This window comes from Hypanus sabinus, chromosome 10 (assembly GCF_030144855.1).
Source record: "Hypanus sabinus isolate sHypSab1 chromosome 10, sHypSab1.hap1, whole genome shotgun sequence".
Lineage (NCBI taxonomy): Eukaryota > Metazoa > Chordata > Chondrichthyes > Myliobatiformes > Dasyatidae > Hypanus > Hypanus sabinus.
In genome coordinates, this window is record NC_082715.1 from 81,699,020 (window position 1) to 81,717,803 (window position 18,784).

General features: G+C 41.0%; 1 protein-coding gene across 1 annotated transcript in view; it reads right to left on the minus strand.

Annotated features, from left to right (window-relative positions):
- Nucleotides 1–18,784, minus strand: part of col21a1 (collagen, type XXI, alpha 1) — a 192,301-nt gene that overhangs the window by 121,870 nt on the left and 51,647 nt on the right. The window contains exon 8 of the mRNA XM_059983461.1: nt 18,374–18,457. Coding sequence (XP_059839444.1) covers nt 18,374–18,457 — 84 coding nt within the window. The remainder of the gene's footprint in view (nt 1–18,373; nt 18,458–18,784) is intronic.

Genomic DNA, 18,784 nt, shown 5'->3' on the forward strand with positions numbered 1-18,784 from the left:
AATTTGCTCTTAGGAAGCAAATTCTAAAAAATCATTATATTCTGGTTAAAATTATTCTTATTTGTATAATATTCTTATTTTTGATATGCAGCCCTGTTAGAGATACATTCATAGGAATCATCAACACTGCATCTATTCTGTTAAACCTCTTAAGAATGTATGTTTCAATGGGATCTGATTTTATTCTTCTAAATTCAACCAAGTACAGGCTCATTATGCTTAAATTTTCCTCATGACAAATCCACCATGCATTTGCTCCCTTACCCTTGGAGGAAATAGAAATTTTCCATGTACTCTCACAGAAGTTTTAGAAATCTCCTCGATGAATTTTGCAGATGGTGTGCACTACAGCCACATGGCAACAATAATGGAGAAAACTAATGTTTAAGGAATTAAATGGTTGGTCAATCTATGGGTTGATTTGACTGGAATTCAAAATGCAAGTGTCAAGAATGTTTAATGTCATTTTCAGTACACAAGTGTAAAGGAGAACGGAATAATTGTTCCTTAGGATCTGATGCAGCACAAAAAAGATAAAGAAACATAATAATAAAAACACATACTGTAGAAACATAGAAAACTTACAGCACAATACAGGCCCTTCAGCCCATAAAGCTGTGCCGAACACGTCCTTATCTTAGAAATTGCCCATAGCCCTCTATTTTTCTAAGCTCCACGTACCTATTCAGGAGTCTCTTAAAAGACTTTATCGTATCCACCTCCACCACAGTTGCCGGCAGCCCATGGTACTCACCATTCTCTGCATAAAAAAAAACTTACCCCTGACATCTCCTCTGTACCTACTTTCAAGCACCTTAAAACTGTGCCCTCTCATGCTAGCCATTTCAGACCTGGGAAAAAGCCTCTAACTATCCACATGATGCCTCTCATCATCTTATACACCTCTATCAGGTCACCTCTCATCCTCCGTTGCTCCAAGGAGAAAAGATCAAGTCACTCAACCTATTCTCATAAAGCATGCCCCCCCACCTCCCCCCCCCCCCGATCCAGGCAACATCCTTGTATATCTCCTCTGCACCCTTTGTATGGTTTCCACATCTTTCCTGTAGTGAGGTGACTAGAATTGAGTATAGTACTCCAAGCGGGGTCTGACCAGGCTCCTATATAGCTGCAATGTTACTTCTCGGCTCCTAACTTCATGCCATGATTGATAAAGGCCAATGCACTGTATGCCTTATTAACAACAGAGTCAACCTACACAGCAGCTTTGTGTGTCCTATGGACTCGGATCCCAAGATTCCTCTGATCCTCTGCACTGCCAACAGTCTTAGCATTAATACGATATTCTGCCATCATATTTGACCTACCAAAATGAACCACCTCACACTTAACTGGGTTGAATGCCATCTGCCACTTCTCATCTCAGTTTTGCATCCCATCAATGCCCCACTGTAAAATCTGACAGCCCTCCACACTATCCACAACACCCCCAATCTTTGTGTCATCAGCAAATTTACTAATCCATCCCTCCACTTCTTCATCCAGGTCATTTATAAATATCACGAAGAGAAGGGGACCCAGAACAGATCCTTGAGGGACACCACTGGTCACTGACCTCCATGCAGAATATGACCCATCTACAACTACTCTTTGCCTTCTGTTGGCAAGCCTATTCTAAATCCACAAAGCAAAGTCCCCTTGGATCCCATGCCTCCTTACTCTCTCAATAAGCCTTGCACAGGGTACCTAATCAAATACCTTGCTGAAATCCATACACACTACATTTACTGCTCTACCCTCATCAATGTGTTTAGTCACATCCCGAAAAAATTCAGTCAGGCTCATAAGGCATGACCTGCCTTTGGCAACGCCATGCTGATTATTCCTAATTATATTATGTCTCTCCAAATGTTCATAAGTGCTGCCTCTCGGGATCTTCTCCATCAACCTACAAACCATGGAAGTGAGACTCACTGGTCTATAATTTCCTGGGCTATCTCTAATCTTTTTCTTGAATAAGGGAACAACATCCGCAACCCTCCAATTCTCCAGAACCTCTCCCGTCCCCAATGATGATGCAAAGATCGTCACCAGAAGCTCAGCAATTTCCTCCCTCACCTCCCACAGTAGCCTGGGATAGATCTTGTCCGGTCCCTGTGACTTACCCAGCTTGATGCTTTCCAAAAGCTCCAACACATCCTCTTTCTTAATATCTATATGCTTAAGCTTTTCAGTCTGCTGTAAGTCATTCCTACAATCACCAAGATCCTTTTTCATAGTGAATACTGAAGCAAAGTACTCATTAAGTACCTCTGCTATATCCTCTGGTTCCATGCACACTTTTCCACTGTCACACTTGATTCATCCTATTCTCTCACATCTTTTCCTCTTGCTCTTAACATACTTGTAGAATACCTTGGGGTTTTCCTTATTCCTGTCAGCCAAGGCCTTCTCGTGGCCCCTTCTGGCTCTCCTAATTTCATTCTTAAGCTCCTTCCTGCTAGCCATATAAACTTCTAGATCTCTATCATTAGCTAGTTTTTGAAACTTTTGTAAGCTTTTCTTTTCTTCTTGACTAGATTTACAACAGCATTTGTACACCACGGTTCCTGTAACCAACCATCCTTTCCCTGTCTCATTGGAACGTACCTATGCAGAACTCCATGCAAATATTTCCTGAACGTTTGCCACATTTCTTCCATACATTTCCCTGAGAACATCTGTTCCCAATTTATGCTTCCAACTTCCTGCCTGATGACTTCATATTTCCCCTTACTCCAATTAAACATTTTCCTAACTTGTCTGCTGCTATCCCTCTCCAGTGTTATGGTAAAGGAGATAAAATTGTATCACTATCTCCAAAATGCTCTCCCACTGAGAGATCTGACACCTGACCAGGTTCATTTCCCAATACTAGGCCAAGAACTTATAGGCTTATCTACGTATTGTGTCAAGAAACCTTCATGAACACACCTAATAAACTCCACCCCATCTCCCTTGCTCTAGGGAGATGCCAATCAATATTTGGGAAATTAAAATCTCCCACCATGACAGCCCTGTTATTATTACACATTTCCAGAATCTGTCTCCCTATCTGCTCCTCGATGTCCCTGTTACTTTTGGGAGGTCTATAAAAACACCCATTAGAGTTATTGACCCCTTTCTATTTCTAACTTCCATCCATAGAAACTTTGTAAACAATCCCTCCATGACTTCCTCCTTTTCTGCAGCTGTGACACTATCTCTGATCGACAGTGCCACGCATCCATCTCTTTTGCCTCCCTCCTTGTCCTTTCTGAAACATCTAAAGCCTGGCACTCGAAGTAACCATTCCCGCCTCTGAGCCATCCAAGTCTCTATAATGGCCACAACATCATATCTCGAAGTACTGATCCACGCTTTAAGCTCATTTGCTTTGTTCATAATACTCCTTGCATTAAAATAGATACATCTCAAATCATCGGTCTAAGCTCATCCTTCACTATCACCTGCCTATCTTCCCTCTTGCACTGTCTCCAAGCTTTATCGATTTGTGAGCCAACTGCGTCTTCCCCAGTCTCTTCAGTTCAGTTCCCACCCCCCAGCAATTCTAGTTTAAACACTCCCCAGTAACCTTAGCAAACCTCCCCACCAGAATATTGGTCCCCCTTGGATTCAAGTGCAATCCGTCCTTTTTGTACAGGTCACACCTGCCGCAAAAGAGGTCCCAATGATCCAGAAATCTGTATCTCTGCCCTCTGCTCCAATCCCTCAGCCACACATTTATCTTTCACCTCATTCTATTTCTATACTCACTGTCCTGAGATGACTACCTTTGAGGTCCTGCTTCTCAACTTCTTTCCTACCTCCCTGAAGTCTGTTTTCAGGACCTCTTCCCTTTTCCTACTTAAGTCGTTGGTACCAATACGTACCACGATCTCTGGCTATTCTCCTTCCCACTTCAGGATATTGTGGATGTGATCAGAAACATCCCGGACCCTGGCACCTGGGAGGCAAAGTACCATCCGTGTTTCTTTTCTGCATCCACAGAATCACCTGTCTGACCCCCTAACTATAGAGTCCCCTATCTCTGCTGCCATCCTCTTCCTTTCTCTACCCTTCTGAGCCATAGGGCCAGAATCTGTGACAGAGGGGTAGCCACTGTTGCTTCCCCCCAGTTAGCTGTCCCCTCCAACATTACTCAAAAAGGAGTACTTATTGTTAAGGGGGACAGCCACAGGGGTACTCTCTAGCACCTACTCTTGCCCTCCCTCTCCTGACTGTTACCCACTTATCTGTCTCCTGAATCCCTGGTGTGACTACCTGCCTATAGCTCCTCTCTATCACCTCCTCACTCTCCCTGACCAGATGAAGGTCATCGAGCTACATCTCCAGTTCCCTAACACAGTCCCTAAGGAGCTGCAGCTCGACTCACCTGGTGCAAATGAGGCTGTCTGGGAGGCTGGGTGTCTCCAGGACTTCCCACATATGACACCGAGCACAGAACACTGGCCTCACACATATACTTCCTGTCTGTATTCTACACAGGCAACCTACCTCACCTCAACCCGTTAACGCCAAAGCCCCATTGAGCCAAATCCTTCCTACTCCGTCTCCCTCTACTCCATTGCCTGCACATTAAATACAAATACATAAGATACTGTAGCTTACATACATAGATTGATTGTATGTATGCCCATAAAGTGACACTATGCGCAATAGTGTCTGTACATAAGGTGTTCATAGCAGGGAATGGGAACCAAAATGCCAGAGCAGATAATGGAGGGGATGTGGAGAAAAATGTTGCTAAACCTACAGTACATACAAGGTCAGAAATCAAAAAGTCGAGCATAGTGGGACTAATGTTCTGAACTGCATGTATTTCAATGTAAGAGGTATTGTAGGAAAGGCAGATGAGCTTAGGGCTTGGATCAAGACATGGAATAATGGCACTGCAGCCATTAGTGAGACTGATTGCAAGAGGGGCAGGACAGACACCTCAATGTTCCAGAGTTCCATTGTTTTGGATGTGACAGAGGAGGAGGGATTAAACAGGGAGAGGTGGCATTACTACTCAGCAAAAATGTTAAAGCTGTGCTGTCAGGACAGATTGGAGAGCTCGCATAGTGAGACTTTATTGGTAGAACTGAGGAATAAGAAAGATATGACCACATTAATGGCATTATATTACAGTCTATTTAACAGCCCACGTGATTTAGAGAAGCAAATTTGTAGAGAGATTGCAGACTGTTGCAAGAAATATGAGATTGAGATAGCAGGTGATTTTAGCTTTCCACAATGACTGGGCCTCCTATACTGTAAAAGGGCTGGATGGTAAAGACCATAGGACCATAAGCTATAGGAGCAGAATTAGGCCATTGGCCCATTGAGCCTGCTCCACCATTTCATTATGGCTGATCCAATTTTCCTCAGCCCCAATCTCCTGCCTTCTCCCTGTATTCCTTCATGCCCTGACCAATCAAGAATCCATCAACCTTTGCCTTAAATATACATAAAGACTTGGCCTCCACGTCTACCTGTGGGAAAGAATTCCACAGATTCATCACACTCTCTGGCTAAATAAATTCTTCCTCATCTCTGTTCTAAAAGGATGCCCCTCTATTCTGAGGCTATGTCCTCTGGTCTTAGACTCTCTCACTACATCCTCTCCACATTCACTCTATCAAGGCCTTTCACCATTCAATAGCTTTCAAGGAGGTCACCCCTCATTCTTCTGAATTCTAGTGAATACAGGCCCAGAGCCATCACATGCTCTTCATTTGACAAACCGTTCAATCCTGGAATCATTTTCATGAATCTTCTTTGCAACCTCTCCAGTTTCAGCACATCTTTTCTAACATAAGTGGTCCAAAACTGCTCATAATGCTCTAAGTGAGGCCTTACCAGTGCTTTATAGAGTCTCAACATTGTATCCTTGCTTTAATATTCTTGTCCACTTAAAATGAATGCTAACATCGCACTTGCCTTCCTCACTACAGACTCAACCTGCAAATTAACCTTTAGAGTTTGTCAAATGTGTTCAGGTAAGTTTCCTTAATTAATACATAGAAGCCCAACTAGTGAGAGTGCAATACTAGTTCTCCTATTAGAGAATGAGACAGGTCAGGTTGACAGAAGTTAGTGTAGGGGAACACCTTGCATCTAGTGATCATAATGCTATTGTTTTCAGGCAAAGGTGTTCTTGGTAAGTGGGAGTCCTTCAAAAATGAAATTTTGAAAGCAGAGTTTGTATGTTCATATCAAAGTAAAAGGCAAGAATAACAGGTTTATGGAACCTTGAGAGATATTGAGGCCCTGGTTAAGAAAAAGGAGGAGGTATATGGCAAATATAGGCAAGCAGGAACAAATGAGGTACATGAGGAGTATAAGAAATGCAAAAGGGTACAATCAGCAGAGCTAAAAGAAGGCATGAGGTTGCCATAGCAGACAAAATGAAGGAGAATACTATGGGTTTCTACAGATACATTAAGAGCAAACTGATTGCAAGGGACAAAAAGATGAGAGTGGTTATCTATAAGTGGAGCAATAAAGATGGGGGAGATCTTAAATGGATTTTTTTGTATCTATACTTAGTCAGAAAAAAGACAGAGTCCATAATTAACACCCTGGTAAAGGTTTTACTGCTAATATTGTAGGGTGTTTCATGTTTTTTTATATATATATAGTAGCAGTATGTTTTGCTGGCAGTATTCGTGTTACCGTTAAAGAAAAGGGATGCTTAGGAATGTGTGTGTCATCCAGCCAGGAGGGTGGAACTGGAGGAAGGTTCTAGAGAATACTGGGGGAGCAGCTTCTGTGACAGACACTGAGGTGGGTTGAGGTCTTTTTCAGTGGAAATGGAGAGAGAAGCAGCTCAAGAAAATCGGCTGCAGGATTTGATCTGGCAGGAACACGCGATTTGATGGAGCTCAGGAGAGGAACTTTTACCATTGAGCAGTGAATAGGAGATGGTGCAAAGAGTATATCAGAAACAACGGCTTTGTAAGAATTGAGCTCCACCCATGCATATTTGACTGTTTAATTATAATGGGCCCTTTATGTTTTTTGCTTTCTTTTCTTCATTAACTTTTTGGTTAAGTTAACATTCATAAATATACTTTCTTTATAATTGTATGCAGCGTATGATCTGTTATTTCTTGCCAACAGCGATTGCAGGGGGCAATAAATCACTCAGTATTCACACAAACGGGAGTTTGGGTGAGTGAGACATCCCAAACTCACAGGTTTGGCGGGACCAAAGTCGTATACACCCTAGATGTATGGAGCATGAGGAAGATGGCCTGTGTTAAACTATTGACTGCAAAGTGATTAAGATACATGGTTATGGACGCTGCAGGGATTAAGCATTGGTGTGATTCAAAGAGATTACCCGTAACTAATGCTTGTGTTTCTAACAGGGTGGATATCCGCAGCCCAGATGAACTGTTGGTTAGGGTTTTAAGTACTGTTAAAGCATTAGGGAAAGTTATGATCATGGAGCAGCAGTTTGACCAAATGACAGGGAAAGATGTGATTTTAGTTCATCTAGTGATGACATGACTGCAGTGGTTTTTTCCATTACACTTGGGATCCTGGCAGAGGAGGACCATGGAACATCAAAAACTTTCCGAGAAGAGGGGAGTGTAGGCAAGGGTGTTGAAATGGAAGCAAAGTTTCTTGTAGCTGAGGGCAGAGACTGGAAAGACAAGTTGTTTCTGCAGAGTGAGGGGAAGGAGTGGTCTAATGTGGGAAGTCTAATGAATCCCTCAGCGAGGTGTGAAAATTCTGAGTTGGTATCGGCACTTATGTCCCTGGCAGATAAGTGGCAAAGTGCACTGGTGAATAGTCGAAGTTATTTTAGGCTGAGAATGTTCTCAGGAGTGAAGCTCATCCCTGGGGGGAGTAATATGAGGCTTGAGTGGAGCAGATCTTTCCATTTAGAAAATAGTCGACCCTCCCATTTCGTCTATCGAATTGCATGACCATACACTTCCCACCAATGTATTCCATCTGCAATTTCTTTGCCCATTCTCCTAATCTGTCTAAGTTCTTCTGTAGCCTCTCTACTTCCTCAAAGCTATCCCTCTACCTTTACCTATCTTCATATTGTCTGCAAGCTTTGCCAAAAATTCCATCATCCAAATCATTGACATATAACATAAAAAGAATTGGTTCCAACACAGACCCCTGTGGAACACCACTAGTCATTGGCAGCCAAGCAGAAAAGGCTTCCTACATTCCCATCCTGTGCCTCCTGTCAATCAGACGCTGCTTTATCCATGCTAGAATCTTTCCAGTAGTACCATGGGCTCGTAGTTTGTTAAGCAGCCTCATGTGTGGCACCTTATCAAAGGCATTCTGAAATCCAAGTTTACCATATCAACCAATTCTCCTTTGACTATCCTGCTTGTTATTTCTTCATAGGATTCCTACAGATTTATCAGGCAAGATTTTCCCTTGAGGAAATCATGCTGACTATGGCCTACTTTATCATATAGAAACATAGAAAATAGGTGCAAGAGTAGGCCATTCAGCCCTTCGAGCCTGCACTGCCATTCAGTATGATCATGGCTGATCATCCAACTCAGAACCATGCACCTGCCTTCTCTCCATACCCCCGATCCCTTTAGCCACAAGGGCCATATCTAACTCCCTCTTAAATATAGCCAAAGAACCGGCCCCAACTATTTCCTGTGGCAGAGAATTCCACAGATTCACCACTCTCTGTGTGAAGAAGTTTCTCCTCAACTCAGTCCTAAAAGGCTTCCCCTTTATCCTTAAACTGTGACTGCTCATTCTGGACTTCCCCAACATCGGGAACAACCTTCCTTCATCTAGCCTGTCCAATCCCTTTAGAATTTTATACGTTTCAATAAGATCTCCCCTCAATCTTCTAAATTCCAGCAAGTATAAGCCTAGTCGATCCAGTCTTTCTTCATATGAAAGTCTTGCCATCCCAAGAATCAATCTGGTGAACCTTCTTTGTACTCCCTCTATGGCAAGAACGTCTTTCCTCAGATTAGGGGACCAAAATTGCACACAATACTCTAGGTGCGGTCTCACCAAAGCCTTGTACAACTGCAGTAGAACCTCCCTGCTGTTGTACTCAAATCCTTTTGCGATGAGTGCCAACATACCATTCGCCTTTTTCACTGCCTGCTGTACCTGTGTGTCCACTTTCAATGACACCCAGGTCTTATTGCATCTCCCCTTTTCCTAATCGGCCACCATTCAGCTAATACTCTGTTTTCCTGTTTTTGCCATTGAAGTGGATAACCTCACATTTATCCACATTAAATTGCATATGCCATGAATTTGCCCACTCACCTAACCTATCCAAGTCACCCTGCATCCTCTTAGCATCCTCCTCACAGCTAACACCGCCACCCAGCTTCATGTCATCTGCAAACTTGGAGATAATGCTTTTAATTCCCTCATCTAAATCATTAATATATATTGTAAACAACTGGGGTCCCAGCACTGAGCATTGCGGTACCCCACTAGTCACTGCCTGCCATTCTGAAAAGGTCCCATTTATTCCCACTCCTTGCTTCCTGTCTGCCAACCAATTCACTATCCACATCAATACCATACCCCCTATACTGTGTGCTTTATGTTTGCACACTAATCTCCTGTGTGGGACCTTGTCAAAAGCCTTTTGAAAATCCAAATATACCACATCCACTGGTTCTCCCCTATCCACTCTACTAGTTACATCCTCAAAAAATTCTATAAGATTCGTCAGACATGATTTTCCTTTCACAAGTCCATGCTGACTTTGTCTGAGGATTTCAGCTCTTTCCAAATGTGCTGTTATCACATCTTTGATAACTGACTCTAGCATTTTCCCCACCACCGATGTCAGGCTAACCGATCTATAATTCCCTGGTTTCTCTCTCCCTCCTTTTTTAAACAAGTAGGGTTACATTAGCCGCCCTCCAATCCTCAGGCACTAATCCAGAATCTAAAGAGTTTTGAAAAATTATCAATAATGCATCCACTATTTCTTGGGCTACTTCCTTAAGCACTCTGGGATGCAGACCATCTGGCCCTGGGGATTTATCCGCCTTTATCCCTTCAATTTACCTAACACCACTTCCCTACTAACATGTATTTCCCTCAGTTCCTCCATCTCACTAGACCCTTGGTCCCCTACAATTTCTGGAGGATTATTTATGTCCTCCTTAGTGAAGACAGAACCAAAGTAGTTATTCAATTGGTCTGCCATGTCCTTGTTCCCCATGATCAATTCACCTGTTTCTGACTGTAAGGGACCTACATTTGTCTTAACCAATCTTTTTCTTTTCACATCTTTATAAAAGCTTTTGCTGTCAGTTTTTATGTTCCCTGCCAGCTTTCTCTCATAATCTTTTTTCCCTTTCCTAATTAAGTCCTTTGTTCTCCTCTGCTGAACTCTGAATTTCTCCCAGTCCTCAGGTGTGCCACTTTTTCTGGCTAATTTCTATGTTTCTTCTTTGGACTTGATACTATCCCTAATTTCCCTTGTCAGCCATGGGTGCACTACCTTCCCTGGTTTATTCTTTTGCCAAACTGGGATGAACAATTGTTGTAGTTCATCCATGCGATCTTTAAATGCTTGCCATTGCATATCCACCGTCAACCCTTTAAGTATCATTTGCCAGTCTATCTTGGCAAATTCACGTCTCATAGCTTCAAAGTTACCCTTCTTTCAGTTCAGAACCTTTGTTTCTGAATTAATTATGTCACTCTCCATCTTAATGAAGAATTCCACCATATTATGGTCACTCTTACCCAAGGGGCCTCGCATGACAAGATTGCTAACTAACCCTTTTTCATAGCTTAATACCCAGTCTAGAATGGCCTGCTCAAGTAATATGCCTCCAAGTACTCTGAAACCACATTCTTAACAATTGACTCTAACATCTTGTTAGGTCAGACTAACTAGCATATAATTTCCTTTCTTCTGCCTCTCTCCCTTTTTAAAGAGTGGAGTGACATTTGGAATTTTCTAGTCTTCTGGTACTGTTCCAGAATCTAGTGATTCTTGAAAGATCATTACTAATACCTCCACAATCTCTTCAGCCACCTCTTTCAGAACTCTAGGATATACATCTCCTGGTCCAGGTGACTTGTCTACCTTTAGACCTTTCAGTTTCCCAAGAACCTTCTCCCTACTAATGGTAACTTCATACACTTTATGACCTGTAACTTCCACCATACTGCTTGTATCTTCTACAGTGAAGATTGATGTAGAATACTTATTCAGTTTGTCCACCATTTCCCTGTCCCCCATTACTACCTCTCTAGCATCGGTTTCCAGCAGTCCATTATCCACTCTTGACTTTCTTTTACATATTATGTATCTGAAGAAACTTTTGGTATCCTCTTTAATACTATTGTCTCGCTTTCGTTCATATTCTATCTTTACCTTCTTAATGACATTTTAGTTGCCTTCTGTTCATTTTCAAAAGCTTCCTAATCCTCGAACTTCCCATTAATTTTTGCTCTTTTTAATGCCCTCTCTTTGGCTTTTATATTGGCTTTGATTTCTCTTGTTGGCCTTGGTATTGAAATCTTTCCATTAGAATATTTCTTCGTCTTTAGGATGTATATATCCTGTGCCTTCTGAATTGCTTCCAGAAATTCTAGTGATTGCTGCTCTGCTATTATTCCTGCCAGTTTTTTTTTCCCCCAATCGATTCTGGCCAACTACTCTCTCATGCCTCTGTAATTCCATTTAATCCACTCTAATACTGATACATCTGACCTTAGTTTCTTCTCAAGTTTCAGGGTGAATTTGATCATATTATGATCACTGACCCCTAAGGTTATTTTACCTGAAGCTCTCTAATCAATTCCAGTTCATTGCAAACACCCAATTTAGAATAGCTCATCCTCTACTGGGCTCAAACATGAGCTGCTCTGAAAAGCCATCTTGTAGGCACCTTAGAAATTCTCCTTCCTGGAATCCAGCACCAACCTGATTTTCCCAATCTATCTGCATATTGAAATCCCCATGACTATTGTAACATTGTCTTTTTGGCATGCATTTTCTACCTCCTGTTGTAAATTGTAGACCACATCCTTACTACTGTTTGGGGGTCTCTATACAACTCCCATCAGGGTTTTTTTAACCTTTGCAGTTACTTAGCTCTAATCACCATGATTCAACACCTACTGATCCTATGTCACCTCTTTCTAATGATTTGATCTCATTTTTACCAACAGAGCAACACTGCCCCCTCTGCTTTCCTGCCTATACTTTTGATACAATATGTATCCTTGGAAATTAAGCTCCCAGCTAAATAATCTTCTTTGAGAAATAATTCAGTGATTTCTACAATATTATACATGCCAATCTTCAAGTGTATTACAAGTTCATCTACTTTGTTCTATGGTGTCTATAACACCATTAGTCCTGTATTCACCCTTTTTGATTTTGTCCACCTCCCAGGTGCCAGGGTCAGGATGTTTTGGATTGGGTCCATGACATTCTAAAGGGGGTGGGTGAGCAATCAGAAGTCTGACACCAAGAACACAGGAAAAGTGAGAAGGTCCTGAAGAGAAAATTTAGTGACCTAGATAGAAAGCTGAAAAGAAACTTTTCTCTGGATTGCCATGTGTCCCTGAGGGTAAGAATAGGATGGTTTGGCAGATGAATATGTGGCTGAGAAACTGGTCCAGTGGGCAGAGTTTTAGATTTCTAATCATTGGAATCTTTTCTGGAAAAGGGATGACCTGTACAAAAGGAGCAGGTTGCACCTGAACCCAAGAGGGACCAATATCTTTGTGGGCAGGTTTGCTAGAGCTGTTGAGGAAGGTTTATACTCATATGGAAGGGGGATGGGAACTGGAGTAATAGGGCTGATGATTTAGCAGATGGTTTATGAGTAGAGGCAGTGTGTAGTGAAACTGTCAGGAAGTACAAGCAAAATGTTAGGGCAAAATTGCAGTCAGTGGGATGGGTTGCAGTGTAGGAAGAGGACAAAATTGAAAAGGGGGTTGGACACAGGATTTTATATTGAATGCATTCAGTATACAGAATAAAGGAGATGATCTTGTAGCCCAGTTAGAGATGGGCAGATATGACACTATGGGCATCACTGAGTTATGCTGAAAGGAGATAATAGTTTGGAGCGTAAGATCCAAGAATACACAATGTATTGAAATGACAAGAAAATAGGCAGAAGGGGTGATGTGGCTTTGTTGGCAAAAATTAAATCAAATCCTTAGAAAGATCTTTAGGATCAAAAGGCATAGGATCCTGAGGGTTGAGTTAATAAACTGCAAGGGTAAAAAGACCCTAACAGTGGACATATACAGGCCTCCAAAGAGAGGCCAGGATGTGGGCCACAAATTACAATGGGATATAGAAAAGGTATGGCAAAAGAGCAATGTTATGATCGTCATGGGAGATTTCATATGCAGGCAAATTGGGAGAATCAGGCTGGTGCTGGATCCCATGAGAAAAAAATTGTAGAATGCCTCTAGGATAGCGTTTTGGAGCAGTCCATTAGGGAATCAGCTATTCTGCACTGGGTGTTGTGTAATGAACTGGATTGGATTATGGAGCTTAAGGTAAAGGAACCCTAAGGAGACAGTGATCAAAATATGATAGAATTCACCCTGCAATTTGAGAGGTAGAAGCTAAAGTCAGATGTATCAGTATTATAGTGGAGTAAAGGGAATTACCAAGGCAAGAGAAAGGAGATGGCCAAAGTTGACTCTAAAGGGACACTAGCAGGGATGACAGCAGAATGGCCAGAGTTTCTGGGAGCAATTTGGAAGGGTGCAGGATAGATACATTCCAAAGAAGTATTCTAAAGGCAGGATGTCACAATCATGGCTGACAAAGCAAGTCAAAGCCAAAGATGAAATATAGGGATAAGTTAGCCAACAATATCAAACAGGATACCAAAAACTTTTTGAGATATATAAAGAGTAAGAGAGGCGAGAGTAAAGAGGTAGTAATGGAGGATAACGACATGGCAGATGAATTGAATAAGTATTTTGCATCAGTCCTCACTGTGGAAAACACCAGTAGTATGCCAGAAATTCAAGTGCCATGGGGCAGAAGTGAGTGCAGTTGTTATTACTAGGGAAAAGGTGCTTGGGAAGCAGAAAGATCTGAAGATAGAAAAGTCACCTGGACCAGATGGACTACACCCCGGGTTATGAAAGAGTTAGCTGAAGAGATTTTGGAGGTATTAGTAATGATCTTTCAAGAATGTCTGGAAAATTGTAAATGTCACTCCATCGCTCAGGAAGGCGGAATGAAGGAAATTATAGGCCAAGTAGCTTGACCTCAGTGGTTGGGAAGACATTGGAGTCAATTGCTAAGGATGTGGTTTCAGGGTACTTGAAGGTTCATGGCAAAATAGACCAAAGTCAGCTTGGTTTCCTTCAAGGAAAATCTTGCCTGACAAATCTGTAAGAATTCTTTGAGGAAATAACAAGCAGGATAGACAAGGGAGAATTGTGGATGTTGTGTACTTGGATTTTCAGAAGGATATTGACAAGTGGCCGCACATAAGGTTGTTTAACAAGATAAGAGCCCATGGAAAGATACTAGCATGGATAAGACTACTGGCTGATTGGCAGAAAGCAAAATGTGGGAATAAAGGGAACCTTTTCTGATTTGTTGCCTGTGATTAGATATGTTCTGCAGGGGTCCGTGTTGGCATCACTTTGTTTTACATTATATGCCATTGATTTGGATGATGGAACTGGTGCCCTTGTGGCCAAATTTGTGGATGATACAAGGATAGGTGGAGGCGTGGGTAGTGTTGAGGAAACAGAAAGGCTGTAGAAGTACTTGGATAGGTTAGAAGTATGGGCAAAGAAGTGATAAATGGAATACAGTGTCAAGGACAGTTTGGTCATGAACTTTGGTAGGAGGAATAAAGCGTAGACTATTTGCTACATGGAGAAAATTAAAAAATCCAAGAGATCTCATTGAAATCTATTGAATGTTGACAGATGTGGAAGTCTAGGACCAGCGGGCACAGCCTCAGAATAGAGAGGCGTCGCTTTAGAACGGAGATGAGGAGGAATTTTAGTCTGAGGATGGTGAATCTGTGAAATTTATTGCCACAAGTGGCTGTAGAGGCCTGGTCATTGGATGTATTAAGGCAGAAGTTGATACGTTGTTGATTAGTCAGAGCGTGAAAGATTATGAGAGGAAGACAGGAGAAAGGGTTGAGAGGGAAATGGATCAGCCAGAATGAAATGGTGGTGCAGACTCGATGGGCCGAATGCCCTAATCCTGCTCCTATGTCTTATGGCCTTATAGACTTTTGGTTGGGCATTTGTGAGATACCAATGTCATCTGCACACTTACTGATGTAACTGGTGATATATGGAACATATCCTTTGAGGCCTGTGTCTTCTCTGTTTGTTGCAGTTTCCTTGAACATCTGCAAGTTAGTCTTGAAGCATAGATATTGCCTCAATAGGCTATATAGTGATGGTCCTCTTGACTGGTTTCTCCATTTTTCAGCAGCAGTCAGTATTCTGGGATTAACATTATGGAGATATGGTCAGAGAGACCAAAATGGTGATGTGATTATGTAAGTACCACATTGTTTGTATAAACATGTTTTCTTGCCTAGTGGCTCTGGTGTCATGTTGGTAGAATTTAGGCTAAATGTCCTGCAGATCAACATGATTGAAAGTCCTGCAATTATGAAGACCTGGCCAGATACTTGTTTTGTAGAGAGGTGAAGATACTGTAAAGCTTTCCCAGTGTGTCCTTGGCTTTCGCATTCGGGCGATGTAGACCCAACAGTAAAATCCCTAAGCAAGTAATGTGTCTGGCAGTTAATTGTAAAATGTTGAATTGCCTCAGAACTGTGACTACTTATAAGTAATACATATGAATTTATCCTCTCAATGATAACTGCTCTTGTCCAGGAAATTAGAAAATATTTCATCACAAGTAACTTTCATTGGTGACTTGAAGAGTCAGGTGACTTTTACCTAACAGTTAGGTGAGTTGTGCTTCAGACAATATCCAACCTGCCCTTCACAGTTTTGATGAGGCTGGTCCAATTTTGGCTCCAGTCAATCATGACCCCCCCCCCATGATATTGATGAAAAGGGATACTTTGTTTAAAATCTATTCTTTATTGGGATATGGGTACAGTACTGCTGTCAAGACCAATATTTATTACCCTGTTGGCAATTTCTGAGCTTTTTCTGGTAATGTTATAGATATGGATTAGAAGTAGTTACGAAGCCATCTATGGTTCCAAGGTCAAAATATTCTCAGATGAAAAAAAAAACATAATGCATTGCTTTCTGAAACATTAATAATATTTCTCTTCACATAGATATTGCCTGATCTGCTTTCAGCATTTTACATTTTTAGACACAATCCTGCTGGATTAATTATCAATTTAAAGGGACTACTGTGGAATTACTGAAAGAGAAAAATGACCAATGAAAGCTAAAAATACTGTGAGAAAAAAAATCTCACATACTGCTTCCAATATGCTCAAGCAGAGATGTAAAAAGATAGCCCAAAAACTTTCAGCTCAACTTAAATAAAATACAGATAATTTTAGGATTTTGAAAATATTGAAAAAAGATTATTGTTGGCTTAACACAGTTTGATTTTTTGGGGAAATTTTAAGTTACCTTTTCATAACTTTGTGATGTATTATGATGTAATTATGCTTGTGTCACCTTACCATTTATACATCATTTTGGTATGAGATAAGTATTATAATCAGCCAGATTCAACAATCAATGACTGAATTAATATTTTATTAGAACTTAATCTTTAAATGTTACAATCTTTCAACTATTTTCATTGTTAGTAAAATCTTTATGGAAATGAGGAGATGTACTCAAGTAAGATAGATTGGCTGGATGAGTGGTCACAATATCTTTGCACTCAACATCAGCAAGACCAAGGACTTGACTGTGGATTTAAGGAAGGGGTAGTACAGTACCAGTTCTCACAGAGGGGTCAGCAGTGGAAAGGGTGAACAGCTTTAAACTACCGTGTGTCAAGATCTCAGATTTGTGCTCGGCTCAACACATTGATGAAATCATGAAGAAAGCAGGCTTCTTTGTTCAAGGTCTGAGGATATTTGGCATGACAGAATTGGAATAAGGTTTAATATCACTGGCATATGTTGTCAAATTTGTTGTCTTTTTGCAGCAGTACATTGTAATTTATAATAATAAAAAATCCCATGAATTACAATAAATATTAAAAAAAATAAAGCATGCAAGAAGAGAGCAAAAACAGAAAAAAATAAGTGAGGTACTGTACATGTGTTCATTGTCCATTCAGAAATCTGATGGCAGAGTGTAAGAAGCTGTTCCTAAAACATTGAGTATGTGTCTTCAGGCTTCTGTACCTCCTCCTTAATAGTGGCAATAAGAAAAGGGCATAACTTGGGTGATGGGGGTCCTTAATGAAGGATGTCACCTTTTGAGATGCTGGGGAGGCTAGTGCCTATGATTGAGTTGGCTAAGTTCACAGCTTTCTGCAGCTTTTTCCATTTACGTGCAGTGGCTCTTCCATACCAAATGGTGTTGCAACCAGTTAGGATGCTCTCCATCTGTAGAAATTTGTGTGAGTCTTTGGTGACATAACAAGTCTCTTCAAACTCTTGCAAATTTCTATAGTTGTATGGTGGAGAGCATTCTGACTGGTTGCTGGATATGGATGCTTCAATGCACAGGATCGCAAGGAGATGCAAAGGGTTGTATACTCAGCCAGCTACATCACAGACGCTATCCTCCACTATGAAGGACACCTTCATGACGTGATGCCTGAAGAACACAGCATCCATCAATAAGGACCGTCACTGTCTGCGAGAGGCTCCCTTCTTATTACTAACAAATTATTACTCAGAGGTACCTGAGCCTAAAGACCCACACTCAATGCTCCAATTTCAACAATTTCTTCCAGTTCTCAGGTTTCTGAATGGTCCATGAACCTATGAATACTACCTAATTATTATTTTTTAACTATATATTTATTTTGTAATTTATAGTAATTTTATGTTGTAACTGCACTGTTATGGCAAAACATCATATTTCACATCACAGGGATAATAAAACTGATTCTGATTTTACTAGCTATTCCTCATAACCCCTCACCCACCCCATCCTGCCCATCTGGCAGACTAGGGCAGGCATTCATTTCAGATCAATCTCTGTGGACAATGTAGCAATTCCAATAAAGAAACAAACTAATTAACAGCTTCTCTGATTGGTTCTAGATTTTAGATAAGAAACAACAATCTGCAGAGTATTCAGAAAGAACATTGAACTTAAATGAAACTTGCAGTAGGTGCTTTTCAGGTAGAAACCTGTGATTTGTCTAGTCGTTACTATTATTGCCAAATAACTTCCATTTTAACTCGTTAAAACAAAGAACATTTCTTTGAGAAAGTTGCAAACTATTCGTTGTACGAAAAGTAACAATTATTACCTTTTTTCCTTGAGGGCCCTGTGGCCCTGGGGAGCATGTACATGGTGGTGATGTTGCAAAAATGTCATCAAGACTATTGTCACACTAAAATGAAAAATAAAACCTAGATAAAAACACTTATAAGATAATTGCAGCTGATATTAAATTTACTTATTTTTTGAATTTAGGTAAACTCTTAGGAGTAATATACAAAGATAGTAAAAAGGAAAAGTCATTGGTGCACAGAACAATGTTAACAAAGTAAGAAAATAAGGAAAAGGTGTAGGAATTGCTTATTTCTTTTTGATTTTTCTCCACTTGCCTAATCTTCTTAATCTTAAATCTGGATAGTCCAAAGTTCTATTATCTTGAATGCGTGCACTAGCACAGCATTTCACTTTCACAGCATTCACTACTCTCTGGCTAAAGAAA